Raw genomic sequence first — 23,064 nt, 5'->3', positions numbered from 1 at the left:
CCACAAGCTCGGGGCAACTAAACCTGCACTCCACAGCTAGGGAGAAGCCCGCACACTGCAGCTAAGACGCGACACAGCCGCATAAGCGGACAAATATTTTTAAAAATTAATTAATTTCTGGTGGTTGCGGTTGTCTGTTACGGCAGCCGTAGCGAATCAATACACACGCCTAGGCATCAAGGGGCTTCCCCGGTGGCTCAGCTGTAAAGGCTCCACCTGCAATGCAGGAGCCATAGGTTCGATCCCTGGGTCGGGAAGATCCCCTGGAGGAGGGCATGGCAACCCCCTCCAGTATTCTTGCCTGGAGAATCCCACGGACAGAGGAGCCTGGTGGGCTACAGTCCACAGGGTTGCAAAGAGTTGGGCACGACTGAAGCGTCTGAGCACAGGCACCATCGGCATCAAGGGGTGAGATCCACGTCACCAGACGCTCAAGGGACAGGGCCCTCCCCTAAGAAAGCTGTGCTACAGCCAGCACCACCCTCGGAGTTCCTGCTCCCCTCACTGGCTGACCCCAAAGGGGATCCAGAAAGCAGAGGGGCCAGGGTGGTGCTGAAGACAGATGGCTTCCTTGAAGGCAGGGTACAGGGAGGAGAAGAGCAGAACGTGGGTCAGAGGGGTGGGGCAGGCCACCCCTTATTTACTTGTGTGGTGGGCTGAGTCATAACCCCAAACTGCCCACACCCCAACCCCCAGAACCCCCACATGGCTTAAGGGACTTTGCAGCAATGATTACGTTAAGGATCTTGAGTTGGGGATTGTCTTAATCCGTTTGGGCCGCTCTAACAGAATACCATAGATGAGGTGGCTTCTAAACAACACAAATCTCTTTCTCGTAGTTCTGGAAGCTGGAGATCCAGAGATCAAGGTCCTGGAAGATTCGGTGTCTGGCGAGAGCTGGCTTCTTGGTTCACAGATGGCCAGTTACTTGATGTGTCCTCTTGAGATGGGAGAGACCAGGGAGCTCTCTGTGGTCTCCTTTATTTACTTGGCTGTGCCAGGTCTTAGTCGCCGTACACAGGATCTTTAGCTGTGGTATGCGGGGATCTAGTTCCTTGGCGCACAGGCTTAGTTGCTCCAGGGCATGTGGAATCTTCCCAGACCAGGGATCGAAGCTGGAAGCCGTGTCCCTACATTGGCGGGTGGATTCTTATCCACTGCACCACAAGGGAAGTCCTCATTATGTTTTAGAGTGATCTATTACCCAGCAATAAATCACTGACACTATTGAGTAGTTATTCTGCAAACCCTTGGAGTAAGTGCCAAATATATTGCGTTGCATTGCGTGCATGCTCAGTGGCTTGGTTGTGTCTGACTTTTTCCGACCCCCATGGACTGTGGCCTGCCAGGCTCCTCTGTCCCTGGGAGTTTTCAGGCAAGAATACTGGAGTGGGTTGCCATTTCTTCCTCGGGGGGATCTTCCCGACCCAGGGATCAAACCTGCGTCTCGTGCATTTCCTGCACTGGTAGGCAGATTACCACTGAGCTAGTGGGGCTCCCAATCTATTAGAACTTGTCAATTCTCAAAGAACCTCTCTGAGGTCCAGACTGTGTATGTCCCCATTTTATGAATGAGAAAACAAAGGCAGAGAGAGGGGCAGTAATTTGCCCCAAATCACACAGCTTTATATGTGGCAAAGCTGGGATTTGAATCCAACCTGTCCCAGCTCCAGGGTATGGGTGTTCAGCCTCTGGGCCATGCTGGCTTTGGCCAGCTGTGAGTGGCATTGTAAGAAGATGAAATCACCAAGAAGCTCAAGAGAACCTCAAAGAACAGACGTGGCAGGCAGACTGGGGAGGGAGGAGAGGGCAGGGTCTAGAATGTGGGGCAGGAGTGGGGGGTCTCCCTCCCTCTGCACCCACTCTCAGGGTACTAGGTTCAGATCCCAGCACTGCTGCTCACTAGCTGTGTTCCCTCAGGCAAACTGCCTACCCTGGTGGTGCCTCAGTTTCCCCATCCTCACATGGAGACGGAGGTAATCAGATCAACATCTCCTGGGGTTGAGGGAAAGATTAAACGGATGCATCCCTGGTGAATCCATGGCTGACAGGAGCTATGGGGAATCAGGGGTTCTGGATCCAGGGGGAGGCGTGCTGGGACCTGCTCTTCTGGTGGGGGGGTTGCTGGGGCGGGGGTAATGAGCAGGTGGGGCTGCGGCGCAGACAGTGCGCTGAGCTCAGCGTCTGGCTGTGTGGAGATGGCCGGGCCAGGGTTTCGGGGCCACCCCGCCGGACCTCTCCTGCTGCTGCTGCTGCTCCCCCCGGCCCTGATGGAAGGACCTCTGGTCTTCGTGGCGGTGGTGAGGTGCCCCCTGCCCCATCCCGGCCCCTCACATCCCCCAGCCTGGCCCTGACCTGGTCCCCTCCCCAGGTGTTCCGCCATGGCGACCGGGCCCCGCTGGCCTCCTACCCCACTGACCCGCACAAGGAGGTTGCATCCACCCTGTGGCCACGTGGCCTGGGCCAGCTGACCGAGGTGAGATGCTGGGGATGAAGCGTGGGGTGGGGTGGGGTGGGGTGGGGTGGGGAGGGGTCCGCTGAGCAGGCTCTGTCCCCAGGAGGGGGTCCGCCAGCAGCTGGAGCTGGGCCGCTTCCTGAGGAGCCGCTACGAGGACTTTCTGAGCCCCGAGTACCGGCGGGAAGAGGTACAGCCATGCTGACCTTCATCCTACCTCGTGACCTCTCACCTCTGACCTCCACTGACTTCAGCGCCTCCCTGGGCCTCCATCTCTGGCCCTTGACCCCCATCCACCTGACCTGACCCCTGACTCCATCTCGACCTGAGTCACATCTTGACCTCTGACCTCCATCAATTCTGACTTTTATTTTCTGGTCTCCAACTCTGTGTTCTGACTCTCACTGACTCCAACCAGACCCTCTGACTTAGAAACTTGATTGATTCTGTCTTTGGCCCTCATTGATTTTACTTGCCCTCTGACTCCAACCTTTGACCTCTACCCTTCATCAAATCTGACTTTTCTATATCTTCCTCTGTCTCCTGACAGATGACCATAGCATCATTTCTGCTGACCTGATCTCATGACCTCCAACCTGCCTTCCTCCTCTTGACCTCTAACTTTCCACCTCCAGTGACCCTGATCTTCCTTTCCGACTTTCATTGGCTCAACTGATCCCCTTAATCCTCAGTGTCCATCCAACTTCCCACCCCAACTGCTCTTGACATTGACCTCTGACCCTTGATACCAACTTCTAATGTTGAAGGTCAGGTCCTTGAACCTGCCCTGAGTTTTGACCCCTAACACCTGACCTTGGACCCTGAGCTGAATCTGAAGCTTTTGGTTTGCTGCTGTAGTTGACCTCTGACCCTGACAGTGGTCGTCTGGCCTGTCCTCTCACCCCCCTATCCAGGTGTACATTCGCAGCACAGACTTTGACCGCACACTGGAGAGTGCTCAGGCCAACCTGGCGGGGCTGTTCCCTGAGGCCGCCCCAGGGCGCTCCGAGGCCACCTGGAGACCCATCCCTGTGCACACGGTGCCGGTCACTGAGGACAAGGTCAGGGGGCTGGACTGGCCTGGGGGCGGGAGGAATGGAGAGAGACAGGACTCAGATGGAGAGGGCCGGCGGCTCAGAGACCAGGCTCGGACCGGACGGGGGTGGGGGGAGGGGGCTCCCCGGAACCAGAGCAAGGATGCCTTCCCTGGGGCTGAGTTGTCCTGATGGGGTGAGCCGCCCACCCCGCGCTGCTCAGCCATATCTGGGAGAAACCGTGGACCGGAGACAGGACCCCCCCCGTCGCACTTCCCTGCCTGCAGTTGGGGCCCGGTCACACTTTTGTCCCCTCTGAGCCTCAGTCTCCTCCAGCTGCTGAGGTTCCCTACGCGCAGCTGTCCCCGATACCGTGAGCTGCTGAGGGAGGCCACGGAGGCCGCCGAGTACAAGACAGCCCTGGAAGGCTGGACGGTGAGCCAGCCGCCCGATGCGGCAGGATGGGGAGGGGCCCACAGGACAGGGCGGGGCCGGAGGGGGCGGGGCCGACCGGGGTGGGGCGGGGCCACTGGGATGTGGCCGGACCCGCAGGACAGGGAGGGGGTGGCAGGCTGAAGCGGGCGGGGCGTCTGGGCGGGGCCAGCGGGGCTGGCCGGACACGGCTGGACCCTAGGGGTGTTGATGTCTGCCAGGCTCACCCATCCGGGTTCGGTGCTTGCAGGACTTCTTGACTCGCCTGGAGAACTTCACGGGGCTGCCGCTGGTTGGGGAGCCGCTGCGCAAGGCATGGAAGGTCCTGGACACTCTGATTTGCCAGGTAGGCCCCTGCCCCATTCACCCAGCCTGCCAAGTCGTTAAGGGCCCTGGGTTCCAATCCCAGCGTTGCCGCTCACTACTTGTGTTCCCTCAGGCAAGTCACTTAACCTTTAATGCCTCGGTTTCCCCATCTATCGGAGAAGGCAATGGCACCCCACTCCAGTACTCTTGCCTGGAAAATCCCATAGATGGAGGAACCTGGTAGGCTGCAGTCCATGGGGTCGCTAAGAGTCGGATACGACTGAGCGACTTCCCTTTCACTTTTCACTTTCATGCATTGGAGAAGGAAATGGCAACCCACTCCAGTGTTCTTGCCTGGAGAATCCCAGAGACGGGGGAGCCTGGTGGGCTGCCGTCTATGGGGTCGCACAGAGTCGGACACGACTGAAGTGACTTAGCAACTGTTCCCCATCTATACAACGACAATGGCGACACTCCTATCAACTTGGGTTGCTGTTTGGATCAAAAGGGGTTAATTCACGCGATGCACTTAAAATAGCAACTGGCACACAGTGAGGCGTTTTCAGTCTACGTGTTTGCTGTTCCAATCCTCCAGTTCCCTAATTGGAAAAGCGCGGGAAGGCAAAGCTTGGGCCCCAGGTGCTGACCTGAAGCGGCATGAGGTTGGCAGTCCTTGCTTACCCACTTAATAGGAATGTTCCTAATTGCATGGTGGGAAGAGCAACGTGTGTGTCTCAAGGTGGCTGCCCCAGCCCCCACTGGATGTGTTACGAGATATATATTAATACTACTCTCATCACCAGACCTTTGTGAAATTCCAAACGTCTGAATTATTTTTTTTAATTAAGCAATTATTTGGCTGCACCAGGTCTTAGTTGAGGCATATGAAATCTAGTTCTCTGATCAGGGATGGAACTTGGACCCCCTGCAGTGGAAGTGGGGAGTCTTAGCCACTGGGCCACCAGGGAAGTCCGCCCAAACGTCTGAATTCTGAAACAGCCCTAGCCCCAAGGGTTTCCAATAAGGGCTTCTGGAACAATGGTCATTACTATGGTTAATAATCGCTATTACTCACACCAAGGACATCCCAGGTGGTGCTAGTGTTAAAGAACCGCCTGCCAATGCAGGTAGAGGTAAGAAATGCGAGTTTGATCCCTAGGTTGGGAAGATCCCCTGGAAGAGGGCATGGTAACCCCCTTCAGTATTCTTGCCTGGAGAATCCCATTGACAGAGTAGCCTGGTGGGCTACAGTCCATAGGGTCACAAACAGTTGGACACGACTGAAGCAGCTTAGCACATGACCCACACCATAAGTTCCTGACCAGACCTCACCTATGAGGGCATCAGAGGAGGGTTGGAAGAGTGAATTGCAGCTGATGGGGGCATTGCCGATGGGTCTGAGGGGAGCATGAAGAGCTCAGGACATCGCGGTCACTTTGTCCCCTCCGTCTCTCCCCAGCAAGCCCATGGTCTTTCCCTCCCATCCTGGGCCTCTCCAGATGTCCTGCAGACACTGGCTCAGATCTCAGCTTTGGATATCGGAGCTCATGTGGGCCCACCCCAGGCAGCGGAGAAGGCCCAGCTGAGCGGGGGTGAGATGTGGAGCCGGGCGGCTGGGAGGCCCAGGCGCCTTCCTTTGCAGGCTTCTTAACACTCTGACTTGCCCTGTCAGGAATCCTGCTAGATGCCATCCTGGCCAACTTCTCCCGGGTGCAGCGCTTGGGGCTGCCGCTCAAGATGGTTATGTACTCCGCTGTAAGTCTTTGGGAAGGGAGGCATGTGGGCACAGGGATGGGGAAGGGGTGGGGTTTGGGTGATGGGGGACTGGTGGTCCCAGTGGAACCTCAGCCTCATGCCTTGAGTAACACATACCTCCAAACCATACTCCCGGATCACATCACCAGATATGGAATCTGGAAGGGAGGTGATGATGTGATGATGGGAAAGAATTCAGTTCTTCTGGAAGAACAGGCTTTTTGGCTGAGCTGTCCAGTCATATTTATTAAATGACCACCTGTAACTGGTGGGGCTGCCTCCAGGGTTGAGGAGGTTTGAGGGGGGCAGGATTTGTACTAAGGGGTCTGAGGGCCATCTGGAGGAGCCCCGACTCAGCCCTGGATCCGCCCGCAGCACGACAGCACTCTCCTGGCCCTCCAGGGGGCCCTGGGTCTCTACGACGGGCACACACCGCCTTACGCCGCCTGCCTCGGCTTTGAGTTCCGGAGGCGCTTGGGCGACACGGACCGCGACCACGCAGATGGCGACCACCCAGGGTGAGGAGGGGGCGGTACCCGGAAATGGGCGGGACCGGGACGCTCTAGAGGAGGAGGGATGGAGACCCCGGTACAGGGCGTGACCCAGGCACGGGGGGAGGCGGGGGGGGGGGGGAGTTTACAGGGACGGTATTGGCAGGGATAGGAGTCAGAAGCGCCATGTTTCATCCAATCGCTCTTCTCCAGATTCAAAGTCAGCGGCAGGGAAGGCGAGGACGGACCAAGATACCTCCTCTCTCCCTCCAGGAATGTCACCGTCTCCCTCTTCTACCGCAACGACTCTGCTGGTCTGCCCTTGACTCTCCGCCTCCCCGGGTGCCCAGCCCCCTGTCCACTAAGCCGATTCCGCCAGCTGACGGCCCCCGCCCGGCCTCCGGCTCACGGGATCCCCTGCCACGGCTCCCATGAGCCCGCTACCCCCGCAGGTGACGGCCCTCGGCGCTGGGGTGGGAGTGGGGGGCGCCGGTCTCGTGACTCACACCCCCGTGTTCTCCCCGCAGCCACCGTGGTGCCCCTGTTGGCTGGGGCTGTGGCCGTGCTGGCGGCCCTCAGCATGGGGCTGGGCCTACTGGCCTGGAGACCTGGCTGCCTGCGGGCCTGGGGGGGCCCCGTGTGAGCCGGGAAACCGGGCACCCCTTCCCCTACAACTGAACTTGGATCCCAACACTTCTGCTCACCCGCTCCTCTGGCTTCTGTGACTTACTCTGCGCGCCGGGGGAACGCGGGGGCGGGCTCCCAAGCCTGGAAGCCACACGTGGCCCTGTGGATGACTGTGGGCTGAAGAGTGCGTGGGTCTGTGTGCAGGTGCACGCGGACGGCTATCCATGCGTGCGCTCCTGCACGAATCCGTGCAGTGCTTGTGTATATACATACTTGACACTCGAGCATACTTATGTGGTCCTGTGCTTCTGTGGGTAATACCTGTATGGGTGTTTATGTGCACGTTTCTATACATGCCTGGGAGCACGGGGTGTACGTGTGGAAACCCGTTTCTAGGTGCCATCACCTGTGCTCTGGGTGAGCCCCCCACTGTGGGTTATGCACTTCTGGGAGAGAGCTGAGATTGAAAGCCTGGTCCCACTGCCAGCCTGCTGGGACTGGTCTGGAGGCTGTGACTCTGGGTTAACTGGCCTCTGTGCCCCAACCCGTGATGGTTGGGTGGCATCACCGACTCCATGGACATGAATTTGAGCATGCTCCGGGAGTTGGAGATGGACAGGGAAGCCTGGCAGCTGAAGGTCACAAGCGACTGAACTGAGCCCCACCTCCTTTGATGCAAAAACTCCCCTACCTCTGAAATGAACCTCTTGGGAACCAGCAGAGCAGGTGGGGCCTGTAACATTGCCGGGTGGGCTGCCTAGCATAGCAGGGGCTACAATGATGATCTGAAGGGGGAGGGACCCCACCTGAGCACTGCTGGGTGTGGTAGCCAGTGGCTGCCTTGAGGTCCCATTTGTACCAGTGGAAGGTACAGATCAGGAGCTTCATTTGTGGGTGGGCACTGAACTAAGGGAAGCTACCACACACCTAATGAACAGCAGGCACATGAATGCTTGTCTGAGACCAGGTGGTGCCAGGCCTGCTCTTGTGGGGCTTCAGTCACCCCTCAACCCAGGCAGCTCTGCCTTCCCCACACAACCAAGCAGTAGTCTGGGGTACCAGCGATCATGTCTGCATCGTGTCAACACCCCACCTCACTGTATGAGTAGCCTGGTGTGCAGCAGGCACTCTGTAATGCCACTTGGTGCCTATTAGATGGGGCAGAGTTGGAGGACCAGGGGTGGGGGCCTGGTGTTCAGACCCAGACCCCCCAGGCATGGGAGAAAAAGGGATGAGGTTAACAGCTAGCTGGGTCCTCACAGCTAGACAAGACAGGAATATTCTGCTCCTGCTCCAAGTGGGGCCAGTACACCCTCCCTGGCACTACCCACCACCCAGTATCATGGGGCAGGGGAGCCGGGCCCCCCAGGTGGCCTGGGTCATGAGCACGCAGGCCACCATCATCCCTGGAGTTCCAGGACAGTCACAGGGCCTCAGGGAAGGGTTAGGAATGCTCTCTGCACTCCATGGTCTTGGGGGGCGGAGAGGGTACAGGAACATAGTCTCTTGTTTATGGATCCATGTGTGAGCGTGCTCAGTCGTGTCCAATCCCATGGACTGTAGCCTGCCAGGCTCCACTGTCCATGGGATTTCCCAGGCAAGAATACTGGACCAGGTTGCCATTTCTTCCTCCAGGGGGATCTTCCTGACCCAGGGATGGAACCCGCGTCTTCTTTATTGGCAGGGAGATTCTTTACCACTGAGTCCCCAGGGGAGCCCCGTAGAGCCATAGAAGACCCAAGGAAAGTTCTAGCTGATTCACCTAACCCTGCTGCTGGGAGCAGCTCCCATCGCCTACCAAAAGACCAGTGCTCTCCTCTGCAGACAGCTGAGGGGTGAGGGGGAGGGCTGTGTGTGTCAATGGAGACCATGCAACCAACCCCTGGCCCCACCAGGGGAAGGTTCTGGCTCCAGCTTCACCCCAGCACCCAAACACCACAGCTCACAGGGAGTGACACACGGGTTTTTTTTTTTTAATGGATGCGTGGTACCACCTGCCAGGGCTGTCCATCCTCACAAAGCTGGGATTCTTGGCCGCAGTGCTCCTCGCCTGGAGGTGACAGACCCTCCAGCCACACACGCAGCTGGAGAAACCGGAAGGGACAGGCCATCCCCTTCGCAGGCGAGCAAGGGACAAAATTCCATTTTAAGAGAAAGGTATTGCAGAAAAAAGTCTTTTAAGAGACAATCCTTCATAAAGGGGGAAACGAGCACCGCTAAAAAACAAGTGTTGTCTGCTAAAGATCATAGAGTAAAAAAAAATATTGCATTAAAAAAACCCAAAACAAACAATAAAACAACCTTAAGGGTACAAACTTCAAAGTGCTTTCACGGTGTGGGCGGCAGGGTCTCCCACTTGGCCTGTAGTGCCTGGGGGGTGGGGGTGGGGGCCGTGAGGCAGAGCGGAGGGGGCGGAAGGCGCACCCACCCCACCATCGGGCTAAAGTGTAACAGACCGGAAATGTAACAGACTCTCTCCCCGCATCACGCAGCAGCTGCCAAGAGCCAGCCACCTGTTTTCCACCAGCAGTAGCCGGTGATGCCCACGTGTGGCCGGGGGCATGAACACCACCTCTTTAGGGCTCCTTGGACACGCTGGCCAAGGCTCTGCGTCTCCCCTTACAAGGTCCGGGCCCCAGTCCCGAGGACAGGGGGCGCCTAGTCGTGGCGCACCGGTGGCTCCTCCCCGCACGCCTGGTCAGAGTAAGGGGGAGGCGGGGGCTGCTCCTCCCCCAGCCCGTAGGGGGCGTGGCCACGGCTACGCTTGGCCTCCTTGATGTACAGCTCCAGGAGGACCTTGGTGGGCTGCTTGTCCACGCGCTCCTTGGGCACGCCGTGGCTCAGTAGCCAGCCCATGAGGTCCTTGCGTGTGGGGTTCGGCCCCAGCATGAGCTTGGCGCGGCTCGGCTGGCTCTGGCGCCAGAGCAGGCCCACGTCGGCAATGGTCTGGATCTCCATCACCGCCTCCAGCACCGTCATGCCCTTGACCAGCAGGCTGACCAGCGAGAGCCGCAGCTCGGAGGGCGCGGCTGTCAGCAGGCGCCGCTGCAGGCCCTGCGTGAAGGGCAGGTCCTCCGGCGCTAGCCCGGCAGGCTCAGGGAGCAGCGGCTCACGGTAGATCCAGTCGAGCATGCCCAGCTCGCGTACCAGCTGGATGCCCTCCTCCATGGTGGTCCAGGGCCGGAAGGGCAGCTCGGTGGCCTCGAAGTGCAGGAAGGACTCCCAGCGCTGGCGCCAGGCCAGCAGCAGCCAGGCCAGCAGTGTCTTGCAGTCGCCCCGCAGGGCCTTGCAGTGGTAGTTGAAGACGGCGTCGCCGGTCAGGTCGCCCAGCAGGGCCAGCTCCCCGGAATTCAGCGAGAGGGCCTGGCCGCCCTGGTCATACACCCGCAGGATCCAGCTGATCATGAGCTCGTTGGGGTTCTGCCGGAAGCGCCGCGCGATGGCCAGGAGCTCGGTGTACGTGTAGTAGCGGTCGCCCCGCCCCGCCATGGCCGTGGCCGTTCCAGGAGCGGGGGCCAGCGGTAACGCTGGAGGGGCGCGGCCGCCGGAGCTGCGGGAAGGGCACGGAGGGGCGTTGGGCAGGGAAAGTCACCCTCCCCCAACCCCTCCCCAGAGGGGGAGCCCCTCAGACCCCCAGGTGTCAAAGGTCTGGGGCGGGGGGCACCACGTCCTCACGGGAGATCAGAGCCCAGTGCTGGATATCACAGAGGCCCCAAGCACGGCCTCTTCAGGAGCCCGGATACCGGATGTCTCCGCAGACCCCAAGCTGTTCCCCTTATACCTTACACCACCCACCGTGCCCCCATCATGGCGTTACTGTGAAGATTAAATGCCTTCAGTGCCTAGCACTGTGCCTGGTTCATAGTTGAGTGCTCAGCATCTGCCTGTACGGATACCACCACCACCACCATCTCTACATTGGATAAGTTCGATAAGATTACGGAATAGGCCAACCCACTAAGAACTTGTTCTTACCGGGAGGGCTGAAGGAACTGCTGGACTCCTGGAGGAACTGCCTGCAGACGGGAAGGCATGGGGGTGGGGAAGAGGAGGTTGGTGGGGTGCAGCAATCACGATCCCCATCCACCTCTGCCCAGAGCCTGGGACCCCTCAGACCCCCGGGTGTCAAAGGTCCCGGGGGAGCACCACGTCTGCATAGAAGATCAGAGCCCAGTGCTTGACATCATGGGAGGTCCCCCGCATGGCACCTTCCGGCACCAACTGAACACATCTCTCTGCAAACCAACCCCCGACCCCCAACCCCAGGCTGGCCTGTTCCTCATCCCAGCCCTTCTGACATCCACTTCCTCTTACCACCACCCCTCCATCTTTGCAGCAGATGCCACAGGAATTCAGGGAGCATGCAGTACTTTTGGGGGTGGCTTGCAAAGGCTGACTGTTCAAGGACCCCCCAGCTGTGCCCCCTCCTGGGTGATCCCCAGCAGGACCGGCTGAGGCATTAGCTACAAGCCCAGGCAGGGTGGGGCCTGGGACCTCAAGGGAGGCCGGTCCACAGCACGCACGCACACACCCCGCCCCAGCCCTATCCTTGCAGACAAATCATGAAGGTGCCCTAATGTCAAAAGTGGCAAAACCAGGAATCAAAATCCACCTCCTTGGTCCTGTATCCTCAACTGTAGGGAAGAGGGGTGACAGAGAAAGCCCCCACCACCCCAGTCCCCCTGAATGTGGATGGGGGCTGCAGAAATAAGCCCCCTCCTAGCCAGGAGCCGAGGATGGGTAAATAGCAACCTTTATGCTCCACCTCGGCTGTGAATAGTGGCAAAAGCGCACCTGTTTCAAATCATGAGGTTATTAGGGGGATGAAACCCAGCCTGGCTCAGACTAAGTGCTCAGCAGCTATCTTTATTAATATTACCATAATCTATACATTTTATTAACAAATTGATGCCACTGTAAATTGGATGATGATTATCACAGTATTAATAACAAGGGGAGTCTCTTCTGTTCTTACCGGGGGGTGGCCAGGCTGCTCAACTCCTGGAGGAACCACCTGCAGACAGTAAGGGGTCGGGGAGCTGGAGGTTGGTGGGGTGCGGAGCAACCATGCCCCCTCCTCCATCTCTCCCCAGAGGTGGGACCCCCCTCAGATCCCCGGGTGTCAAAGGTCCCGGGGTGCACCATGTCCTCAGTGGAGATCAGAGCCCAGTGCTGGACATCACAGGGGTCCCAGTGCCCTCAAACCCCACACCCCAATCCTGCCGCACTCAGACTGGCCAATGCAGAATAAAACACTTCCATCTCACCAGTTCTGCTGCCTCAGAAATCTACAGGTGTTACACATCCCTTAGGGCTTCCTCTTCTCAGCCCTTTCACATATCCCTGCCCAAGTGGCATCCTCCCAACTCCACACTTTCCCAGAAATTCCCTCTCGGCCCACAGCACTTTGGAGGAAGAGAAGAGCCCTTCCAAAAAGATGTTCCAATGCTCCCCATTCTGAGCTAAGTCTTCAGAGGACACAGCTTCTCACCCCCTCAGGTACTTGTCAGCAAGAATCTAAACCTCCCTAGAGACTACACTTTCAGTTCTCCATAGTATGTATTTAGAGAGTAATCTATTTCCATCAATCTCAGGTCAACCTTATTAGTGGAAATACAGATTTAGGCCCAAACTTCATTGACTAGAGGGGGAAAATAACCCTCCTAGAACTAGGAACAGTTGTTTGTTTTCAGGTAACACACATACCCATGCCTATTTGATGATTTAGCTGTTGAAACAATTGTGAAACATTCTCCAAAACTTGAAACATTTTGTGACAGTCTCCAGATAAACCATGTTCTTTGACAGTGGCTACTGTATAAATTGAAGGTAAACTTGATAACTGTATCAGTTTACATACACATGATTCATGGGAAGCTGCCTAAACTCTGCTGAAAGGTACACTGTCTACAAATCCCACCATCACCACCTTGCAATGTGACAATGATAGTGCTTCCAGCCTTTCTGCTTCTTTTCTGCTGAGTCTGAAAATCAGACTTTGGATGAGTCTTTTCCCCTGAAACCCAAAAACTTACACTGGACCCTCCATATCTGTGGGGCTCTGGAACCAATCCCCATGGATACCATGGACAGACTATATATTTCCCCTTCTGCAGTCCATATTCCTTGTCATATTCAAACCCTACCTTTGAAGGCAGGAGGCATCACTATCCCCAACCCAACTGGGCAGAGGACTGGGGCCCATCTGCTCCTGATGGATTTTACCCACTCTACAGACACAGAAACTGAGGCTCAGGAGAGCAATCACTTGACTAACATCTCTAAGCCCAAGAACAGGACAGCTGGGCTTTGCATGACTGCTGGCAGATAAACTAGACCCCAGAGATGTTCGATGCAAAGTCACCCCAAATGAGGGTGAGATAGTTTAGATCTGGGTGGGTCAGGGACTGGGAGCAAGGGTTCTTACCAAGGTGGGGTGGGTGGCCCCTCAGCTTGAAGACACACCTGTAACACAGGAAGGATTTGGTGAGGGTGGGGGAAGAGAGTATTGCAGGGGGGATCCAGAGAACATCAAAACCAAGGCCCCTCAGATCCCCAGGTGGTCAAAGGTCCTGGGGGCACTGCGTCCTCAGGGAGTAATCGGAGCCCAGTGCTGGACATCACGGGAGACCGGGTCCCTCTGCAACCAGGTTCCAAGGCCACTCACCTTCAGGGACAGAAGCCAAGCAAGCAAAAGGCGCCTAGAGACTGGGAACACAAAGTCCATCATGGGGTACAAATGCGCACAGCCTTCCCTGTGGTGACACCAAGATGCCTTCACCTCCCCAGTGTCACAGGTCCACAAAGGACTGTCCTGAACCCATCACGTGGAGAGAATCCACTGACTGCTCCCCTTGCCCAGTTTTGCAGACTTCCAGCACTGACTGTACCGGCTACCGACCCTGAACAGTGGCTACTAAGATGCAAATCCCTTGGAAGAAACTGTCCGGGGGTTTGGGGGTGGTGTATAAGGAGGAAAAGAGAAACCTGAAGTACAAACAACAGAAGCAGTCACCAGAGATCCTTAAAACGCAACCAGTTTTGAACAAAACAGTGAAAGACATTTTGGAAATGACAGGAACTATGACCACAGAGCAGACAGGAGATGGCCTTCTGAAGGAATTAATCTCATTGAGGATGATGACATTGTCATTAAATGGAAAAAAAAATGCAATTTTAGAGACACTGTGTTAACGATTTTGGATGAAATAAGAAATTTCCAAAACATGAAGTACACAAAAAGCAAACATGGCGAAACGTCCTGTTACGCGTCTATTTGCCTGTATGTTTGGGGATTTTAACAACGAAAAGGCCTGAAAAGGGAATATATGGGACAATGCAGAATGATGAATGAATGAGAAAGTGCCTTCCTCTTGTGACAAGGCAACAGTTAGGATAAAATTAACTGTTTTCTAAAAGGAGAAACAAAGCTGGAGGAGATTCTTGCTGGGTTGTGGTGGAGAAAAAGAAAATCGGCTAGCTATTCCTGGGCTGCATCTCCTTGGAGGAGGTGTGGTATTGCTCGGGAGTTGGGAAAACGCCATCCAGAAAGTCCCATTAGCCCAGTACTAACGCTTAACAAAACTTTGATGTTCTGAGCGAGCACAAAACTGCTATTTAAATGTCTGTGTCAGAATGACTCCTGAAAGTGAACGAAGGCCCCCTTTGCTTTGTCCGACAATTACTCCCCTCTGGTTCTGACACAACCCAGTAATTCACTTAAGAGATCCCACTCCTTCCTTGGCATCCCTCGAGGTCCTGTCTCTATCTGCCACGCGGCCTCTGTTCTACATCGCACAAACACGCCAGCCACATGAAATCAGAATACAAAAGAACGATTTCCTAAGGAAGGCACGTGTAAGCTAACACTGGAGTGGAAAACCTCAGGCAGAAAGACTGTCATAAGCTTACCTCCCCCACATCCCCCCACCCCGCAAAATCCCCCCAGAAATCGACAAGATGGCGGAGCCCTGAAACGTGGGCAGCAGACACGGCGCAGCCAGACTGCGGCGCAAAGGAGGCCCAGCCCCGGGGGGGTCCGCGTTCGCTTCGGCAGCAGGACTCCTCCTTCACCCGCTGAGCGCCCCTAGGGAGCCACCACTCTCCGAGCGAGCCACTGCCCGCCCCGAAGTGAACACTCAGGGATCGCCTCGAGGCGCGGGTGCCGAGTGCTTACGAAGGCCCTGACACCGTCCCAGCCACGGCATGCCCGCCCCCGCTGCAGCCCCGGGCACACACGTCACGCGTGACCCAGTCCCCAACACGCGCCCTCCCACAAACAGGAGCCAAAGCAACAAGCTCACCCGAACCTCACTCTCCGCAACGCATGTGCGACCCGCAGCGCGCTCTGCTTTATTGCGCGCGCCGCTCGCACGGCCCGCCCCGCGGCGCCAGGTGGGCCCCGCCCCGGGGCGTCCAGCACAGACGCCGGTGTCAGGAACTGTACTTTGGTGCTTGAGGAAGGAAATAAGAATAATAATCTTCCTAACAGGATATGAGACGTTGTTCCAGGAGGCGGAGAAAATGGGAGCAAGCAAATACTGGGGGCCATTATTCTGCATTAGAGTCAGGCAATTCTGTGAACAGTACGAGAGGCGGGCCACGGGGCAGAGGCGCCTTCCGGCCCCCACTCCCCGAATGTGGGCGGGGCCGGAAGGCGGCGCCGCCGGGATTGCCAGCGCGGCAGGGGTGAGCGCTGTGGCTGTGGGGGCGGGGCCTACTCAGACAGTCCCATCCGCAGGGTGGGAGGCGGGGCCAGCGCGGAGATTGACAAGGGGACGTTCCGGGAAAGCGTCTGCGTGGCGCCGAGTTAGAGGCCGAAACTGCGCAGTGAGAGGTGGGAGGGGGCTAGGCGGAGGCTGGAAGGCTGGCTATCCGCCTGGGTCGAGAGGAGTGGGCTGGAACCCCGGGCTCGCCTGGAAGCTTGTAATCTTGGTATGGTTGGAGATCTGAGGAGTGTCTTGCAACTGACATGATTGTAAAAGTTTTTTTTTTTTTTAAACGTATGAAATGAAACCTTTACTTCAGTCCTCCTTCTGCGTACAGTCGGCAATGTCAGCAGGTTGGTGTGGACTTTTATTTTATGGACACGTGCGCGCGCGCGCGCGCGCGCACACACACACACACACACAAGTTTTATGGGTAAAGATGCTTTTTTTTTAAACTCCAGTTTGTCCATACGTAGTCTCTTCCCATCAGTACACAGAGTGACCTCATTCCTTAAGCAGTAGCTAAGTATTCCCTTGTGTGAATAGAACACGTTTTAGCTTGTTCCCGTGATCACCGGGATTTTCTCCGGTCTGGTGAGGAGACTGTGATCTGAAGTAAAAGCAAGAGACCTAATCTCTGCACGTTAAAGAAGTGACAATGTTTCCTTCACTGGGTCTGCCTCACTCAGGAATGCACGCGGCCCAGGGTGACCTGGGCTCTGTTCCCTTTCTGCCCTTTCCTTCCTCTCTCTTCCTTGCTCAGGCTACGCCAGCACATTGGCTTCCCTGGTCTTTCTGGATGCTGTCAAGGACATTTCTACCCCAGGAACTTTGCTTTTGTGGTCTCCTCTGCCTGGAGCTCTTTCCCGCCAATCAGTCCCCATGGCTCTGTCTCTTCAGTCCTGTTTCTGCTCAGAGGTCAACTTAGCATGGAGCCCCTGCCTGTCCACTCTATATAACAGACCCTCTCCTTTCCAGACTGCTCTCCCTGACCCTCTGTTCTTTTCCTTCATAGCTCTTCTCTCCTAACATATCTACTTGTGGGCATTTTTGGGGTTTTGCAGGGTAGGGGGGTTTGCCTCCCTGCAAAGTTGTCAATTCCTTAAAGACTAGGGTTTGTGTCCAGTTGGCTATAGACCCTGTGTCTGGCACATAGCTGCAGCTCACTTTTTGTTAAAAATGAATACACTGGAGAGCCTTTTGTGGGAGACAAGAAGAACAATTATTGTAACAACACTTAATGAGCACATACTATAGACTAAACTCTAACTAGATTAAGGTACAGTTGGTTTTCTGTGTCCACAGATTTCACATTTAAACCAATCTCAGGTGGAAAAATTGGGGGAAAAAAATAGTTCCAGAAAGTTCCAAAAAACAAAACTTGAATTTGGTGTGTGCCTCAGCCACTGTTTACATAGCGTTTCTGTTGCATATTATAGGTAAATCTACAGAGGATTTAACGTGTACAAGAGGATGTACATAGTTCATATGCAAATACCCTACAATTTTAAAATGTTTATTGCTGTGCTAGGTCTTCATTGCTGCACATGGGCTTTCTCTAGATGCAGTGAGCAGGGGCTACCCTCTAGTTGTGATACGAGGGCTTCTCATTGTGGTCGCTTCTCTTGTGGAGCATGGGCTCTAGAGTGTGGGCTCAGTAATTGTAGTACATGGGCTTGGTTGCCCCATGGCACGTGGAAACTTCCTAGACCTGGGACTGAACCCCTGTTCCCTGCATTGGCAGGCAGATTCTTGACCACGGGGCCACCAGGGAAATCCACTCTGCAATTTTATATAAGGGACTTGAGAATCCCCAGAGTTTGGTATCCACGAGAGTCTTGGAACCAATTCCCTGCGGATACCGAGGGACAACTGTACTGTCTTCATCCCCCAAACCATCCTCAAAAACTGGCTACATGTAACAGCCTTTAAAATAAATAAATAGGGAAGGAATGGGACACTGTAAAAAAATTTTTTTTAATTAAAGGTATAGACTTGTGTGGAGAGAAGTAAGGGGTGATGGCGGGAGCTGTAAGGGGTAAGGGCAAGAGGTGAAATGTGGGTGCCAGGAAGAGCAAATTGTTAGGGGGTCACAAGTGTGAAGAATGAAGCCCAAAGAGCTTGGGGAGAGTCAGCTGTTCAACAGACATTGCTTGAGCACCATCTGTATGCCAGGAACCTCTCCCCCAAGTCCCTCCCCGACCCATCCCTCTCCCCCAGAGGGCCCTGAGAAGGTGTGGCATTTCCAGGGAACACTTACAAGGTACTGAACTAAACGAACGTTCTGGGTGAGAAATACAGATTATTTGAAAATACACATCATTAATCTGAGTTGGAGGGATTTCAGAGGGGACTGAAAAAAGGACAAGACTCTTGGTAGTGGGTCCGGGACTAGAGAGCAGGGCTGGCACGTTGCTCGGCAGGGAGCCGAGGGAGCAGACTCGAGGATGGGGACATTCCCACTTCTTAAGTCCAGATGGCCTGGCTCGCCAGGAGGGACCAGAAATTTATGTAGTTCAAATAGGAAAAGAAACCTGGGGGAAGGAAGAAAGCAGAGAGGGTGAGGCACAGAGTTCACCAGCCCAAGCCTGATGCCAGTCGCTTTTCCAAGCCCAGCTATGCTCCCTATCATGTCCCTAGACTCACGTCTAAACCCAAACTTAGGCCCATACCCCTGCACGCTCCCCAACTCATTCCCAAATCCAAACCCCAACCCCGCCTCTACATCCAGCCCTATGCCCACCCCAACCCCATCTCCTTCCTCAGTCCAGTCCTCCTTGTCCACAAGCTCACCCCCATCCCAAATCTATCCCACCCCGGTCCGCATCTGCATCCTGGAACCCATGCCCAAGCCCCAAACCCCAACCCTGCCCTGGCCCCGACCAATCATCACGAAGAAGAAGACTCCGGTCCATGCCAGGTAGAAGCTGCACCCCAGTTTGTAGGTCATGCCTTCCTGCAGGTATTCCCGGGCCTGCATCAGGTAGAACAGGATACCCAGGATCAGGCTGGTCCCTGCATGAGTACAGGTGTTAGGCGGCCAGGCGTCACATGTGTCAGGACCCCTGCCCAGAGCTGCATGGCTGCCAGGGTCTTATTCCTTATTTTCCCACTCGCTTTCACCTTCATGAACCTTTGCTCATAGGCAGGAAAGCAGGCTCCTGACAGTATCATGGTGGAGGACATGGGTAAGGGCAAGGCTTGGCTCTTTAACCAGGCAATGGTGACGTCTAAAACCACAGGCTTTGGAGCTAGCAGACTGGAGCTCTTGCTTCTGTATCGCCCACCTCAGGGCAGCCACTCCCATCTCTCTGAGCCTCATTTCCCTCATCTGTAAAATGGGAGTAGTCGTAGGACCCGTCTCCTTGGGTCATCATGAGGAGTTATTGAGATTGGCACACAGTGGGTCCTCAAAAACTGAGATTATCGTTGTTCTATTGGGTGTTTAATTTTGGGCTTCTGAAGCAGTGGACAAGAAACTTAGTCGTTCTGGATATTTTAATTTTATTTTGAAATGACACGAATTTAAAGATAATTTGTGAACTTCCCCTGGTAGCCCAGTGGTTAAGAATCTGCCTGCCAATCCAGGGGAAATGAGTTCGATCCCTGCTCCAGGAAGATCCCACACGCTGTGGGGCAACTAGGCCCATGTGCCTCAAATACTGAAGACTGCTCTCCCTGGAGCCCGTGCTAAGAAGCCACCGCAAGGAGAAACCCGTACAATCAATGAAGAGTAGCACCCACTCACTGCAACCAGAGAAAGCCCATGTGCAGCAGCAAAGACCCACCAAGGTCAAAAATAAATAAATCTTTAAAAAAAAAAAAGACAATTTGTGAAAAGGAAGAGACTCTTTTTCCTCCCCTCCTGTAGTGGAGAACAGGGTAATTTTTATGGTTTTGAAAAATAATATAGGAGATAAGTGCTTTCTGTCTAATTAAAAGGGGAAATGGGTAAAAATAATTTTTTTTTTCTGGCTGCATCCAGTGGCACACGGGATCTCAGTTCCCCAATGAGGGATCAGAACCCATTCTTCCTGCACTGAAAGCATGGAGTCTTAACCACTGGACAGCTGGGGAAGTCCCAGATGTGATTTTCTTACAGAGAAATGTCCTATTTTAGATGACATAAAGCAGAGATGTTTTCTACACTTTGTCCCTTAAACAATCAGGAAGAGTTACTGGAAAAACTGGATAAAATACCTTTTACTAACAAGAAAACAGGAAGCTGGGTGTTCTCTCCTGTTGCCCTTACTATCACTCTCCAAAAATGTTCTTTTGATGCAACAGACTGTTGTGATCAATTATTACAGGAGACAGGAACACAATATCCTTCATTTCCAGATTAAAGTGCCCCTCCCCCTCTCCACTCCCCCAAGCACTTTTTGAAAAAAGCCTAACTTGGCACGCAAATGGAAAACTAAACTATTCTAATCAGAATATCGATTTTGAGTTATGTGGAAAAGAGTGAGAGGACTATCATGGCAAGGCTGTGTGCAAAGCTAAATAGCTGCCATCAGGTACTGACATTTTCTAATTCAGTCCTCCCTGTGTCTCCACATGGTAGGGAATTTTAACCCCCTCCTACAGATGAGAAAACTGTGGCTCAGAAACACGACCTAGCTTGAGCAAAATCACAGAGCTGGTGGTGGTGGTGGTCATGGTGAGATAGGCTCTGGGATGGAGTTGAAACTGGAACATGGGGTTGAGTATTGGGGCAGTGGATATTTGAGGGATGGACTCTGAGGTTTGTGGGGGATGAGGTTGAGCTGGGGTTGGGAATGGGGATGGATTGGAGACAGGTGAGAAGATGGGGTCGGGGATGCATTGGGTTGAGTCTGAGAGCGAGTCACAGGTGACCAGGATCTGGTGGTGGTTGAGGTTGGGGATGAAGAAGACGGGATCAGAGATGGATGGGGCTTGAGTTGGAGGTTGAGACTCAGGCGACAGGGGTGAGTTGAATTTGGCATGAGTCTTGAGGAGGGTTAGGCATGGAGATTTGGTGTCAAGGTTTGTAAAGGGGTCGGAGATGGTAACGGGGATAGTTTGGGGGCTGGAAAGAAGGTAATGTTGGGAGTGGGCAGGGGGATGGGACTGGACATCACGAACGGGAATATGAGTGGAGTTGTGTTGGTGGTGGAGGCGCAGGGTGATGTGGAGGCTGGTGTCGGGGCTGGAGAAGTTGGGTTGGAGACTGATCTTCTGTCCTGGAATGGGGTGGAGATGTGGAGGGAGACAGGCTTGGGGTAGGGGGTGAAGGGCGAGGATGGGGGTGGGACTGAAGCGTGGTGGGGAGGGGCTGGGGTCAGGATGGTCCTGACTTGGCTCCTCAGGGGAGGGTCTCAGCGCCATGCCTGTGAGGGCGGTGATGATGACATTGGAGAAGTCCAGCAAGGGCACGTTGGAGCTGGTGGAGAAGATGATGTTTATGAGAATGATGCAGAGGATGAAGTTGGTAATGCTAGCGACCAGCAGGAAGGCCCAGGCAAAGTCCAGCAAGTCTGGAGGAGGAAGAGAAGCAGAACACCGGGACAGGCCCTCAGGCCCCGAGCCTGGCGGGGAGAAGGTCTCCCGGGAGCCTAGGGGCATTGTTAAGCCCTCTCCCTTGAGAATTCTTCCCCCCCCCACCACCACCCTACCCCAGCATTGTAAGAAAATTGAAATTGGGCTCCAGAGAAGGGAGACTGAGGCAGATAGATGCCTTTGGCATTGAGGTATGCACCTCCAGGTCAGTAAGGACAGGTTCTTGGGCAGTGATGAGCGGGGTGAGCATTGAGGAACCAACTTGACGCGATGTGGACAGATTGCTTAGGAATAGTGTGTAAGATGCTAAGGTTGTAAGTACTGTGAGGATGGGTATCGTGTAGGTGAGAATGAGCAAAGGACAGTGAGGATGGTTCTGAGGCAGTGAGGACCCTCCTAGGAAAAGGGAGGCAGGAAGGACCCGCCGTGGGGAGGCAGGAAGACGGGGGCTGTCCCTGAAACAAAGAGGAAAGAGGAGCCCCAGGAATAGGGCAGGCCTTACACGCATTCTGGTCATACTCGTGCAGGCAGGCCATATCTGAGCAGCGGACGACAAAGACGGTGTCGATGGGGATGGTCCGGAAGCCAGGGTCCCCCAGGGGTGCCAGAGGCACCTGGAAGTGGATCCAGGGCTGGCCCAGAGAGATGAGGCCGATGATGACTATGCTGGCCAGACTCAGCAGCAGGTTCAGCTGGCGGCTGATCCTCTTGGCCTCGTGCAGCAGCCACCAGCCCATGGGCAGCTGAGAGTGGCTGAGCCTATACTTGCCCGGATACCTGCAGTGGGCGGCCCACCACCAGGGTCAGCATCGGGTCCAGCTGGCCAGCCCAGCCGACCACCCCCGCTTCCAAGTCCACGTGTCAGAATCCCGGGCAATCTGACGTTCAGACTCTCTTCTCTGTGTTTGTTCTCCGTGCCCTGTATCTCCCAGGTCCCCCCTCTAAGACCTGCTCGCCCCAGAACAGAGCCTCGTGGCTCCCTGGCCTCCAGATCCTAGCTTCCAGGAGCTGCCACTGCCCCTTCCAGTCGCTGGGTAGAATCACAGGTCCAGCTCTATGCTGTGCCCCACCCAGGGCCAGCCTTCATCCCTGCCACCCCTAAGTCTGACTTCTACCTCATATACTGACCGTGCCTCCCTGGTCCCTGACTTTTGCCTGATACCCCACCTCCTAGAACTCTGGACCCCAAACCCGCCCTACTCCCTGCACCCCTGCCTCTCACCTGCCAGCATTGTTCTCGAAGGAGGCCGATGGTAAGTTCTGAGCGTTGTTTTCCAGGATGGACTGGCTGGTTTGGGAGCCACTCAAAGAGTCTCTGATGGTCTCCTGAGAGGTCCAGACAATTGACTCGACACTTTTGATACTGGCCTCGGGACTGTGAGTAATTGAAAGGGGGACGTCGACTCTGGCCCGGACTGGTGACGTGGAGGTTTGAAGACTTAACTTGGGACTCTGGACACTAAGTTGGCTGTGGGAGGTCACTGATTTTATGTTGGTCAGAGGGGTGCGAGTAGTTAGCAAGGGGTTTTGGTTGCTGAAGAGGCGACTTTGGAAACCTGGGGGAGCATCTCGGGTGTGGAACTGGCGGCTGTAGGTGATGGATAGTGGGTCTTGGATGCTGGCCTGGTGAGAGCCGAGGACGGACGTTGTGTCCTCAATACTGAGTCGCTGACTGTTGATGGATAGAGGGTCTTGGATACTGACCCGGCGGTTGTGGGTGGGCAGCGGCTCTTGGA

General features: G+C 55.2%; 2 protein-coding genes and 4 non-coding genes across 10 annotated transcripts; 1 reads left to right on the top strand and 5 right to left on the bottom strand.

Moving 5' to 3' along the window:
- The first annotated feature begins 2,198 nt into the window (after positions 1–2,198).
- On the top strand, positions 2,199–7,312 carry ACP4 (acid phosphatase 4). 2 transcript variants are annotated; one of them, XM_040252142.1, is made up of 11 exons: positions 2,199–2,300; positions 2,372–2,476; positions 2,559–2,645; positions 3,370–3,516; positions 3,826–3,924; positions 4,172–4,267; positions 5,687–5,819; positions 5,900–5,982; positions 6,358–6,500; positions 6,747–6,925; positions 7,001–7,312. In XM_040252142.1, the coding sequence occupies exons 1-11, from the start codon at positions 2,199–2,201 to the stop codon at positions 7,114–7,116; spliced, it is 1,290 nt and encodes a 429-aa protein (XP_040108076.1). In that variant the 3' UTR covers positions 7,117–7,312. The 2 variants fall into 2 exon arrangements, 1 of the variants encoding a protein (XP_040108076.1); XR_005723145.1 differs by lacking the exons at positions 2,199–2,300; positions 2,372–2,476; positions 2,559–2,645; ... (4 more) ...; positions 5,900–5,982; positions 7,001–7,312 and having other exon boundaries at positions 6,687–6,927.
- A 1,740-nt stretch (positions 7,313–9,052) lies between these two features.
- On the bottom strand, positions 9,053–15,483 carry CUNH19orf48 (chromosome unknown C19orf48 homolog). Of its 4 annotated transcripts, none has more exons than XM_040252155.1 (5): positions 15,404–15,483; positions 13,528–13,565; positions 12,076–12,114; positions 11,076–11,251; positions 9,053–10,650 (listed from the first exon to the last, which is right to left on the bottom strand). In XM_040252155.1, the coding sequence occupies exons 4-5, from the start codon at positions 11,132–11,134 to the stop codon at positions 9,759–9,761; spliced, it is 951 nt and encodes a 316-aa protein (XP_040108089.1). In that variant the 5' UTR covers positions 11,135–11,251; positions 12,076–12,114; positions 13,528–13,565; positions 15,404–15,483; the 3' UTR covers positions 9,053–9,758. The 4 variants fall into 4 exon arrangements, with proteins under 4 accessions (XP_040108089.1, XP_040108091.1, XP_040108090.1 ...); XM_040252157.1 differs by having other exon boundaries at positions 11,076–11,116; XM_040252156.1 differs by lacking the exon at positions 15,404–15,483 and adding an exon at positions 13,768–15,389.
- On the bottom strand, positions 10,719–10,813 carry LOC120873358. Its single transcript, XR_005723435.1, has one exon. It is a non-coding gene; the product is annotated as a small nucleolar RNA SNORD88 (small nucleolar RNA).
- Positions 11,204–11,296, bottom strand: LOC120873357. The gene has a single exon (XR_005723434.1). It is a non-coding gene; the product is annotated as a small nucleolar RNA SNORD88 (small nucleolar RNA).
- Positions 12,201–12,291, bottom strand: LOC120873356. The gene has a single exon (XR_005723433.1). It is a non-coding gene; the product is annotated as a small nucleolar RNA SNORD88 (small nucleolar RNA).
- On the bottom strand, positions 13,641–13,732 carry LOC120873359. Its single transcript, XR_005723436.1, has one exon. It is a non-coding gene; the product is annotated as a small nucleolar RNA SNORD88 (small nucleolar RNA).
- Positions 15,484–23,064: the final 7,581 nt, after the last annotated feature.

The sequence above is a fragment of the Oryx dammah genome, unplaced genomic scaffold, assembly GCF_014754425.2.
Source record: "Oryx dammah isolate SB20612 unplaced genomic scaffold, SCBI_Odam_1.1 HiC_scaffold_13, whole genome shotgun sequence".
NCBI classification, from domain to species: domain Eukaryota; kingdom Metazoa; phylum Chordata; class Mammalia; order Artiodactyla; family Bovidae; genus Oryx; species Oryx dammah.
The sequence above is the reverse complement of the archived record's forward strand: the minus strand, read 5'-3'. Positions and strand labels throughout refer to the sequence as shown.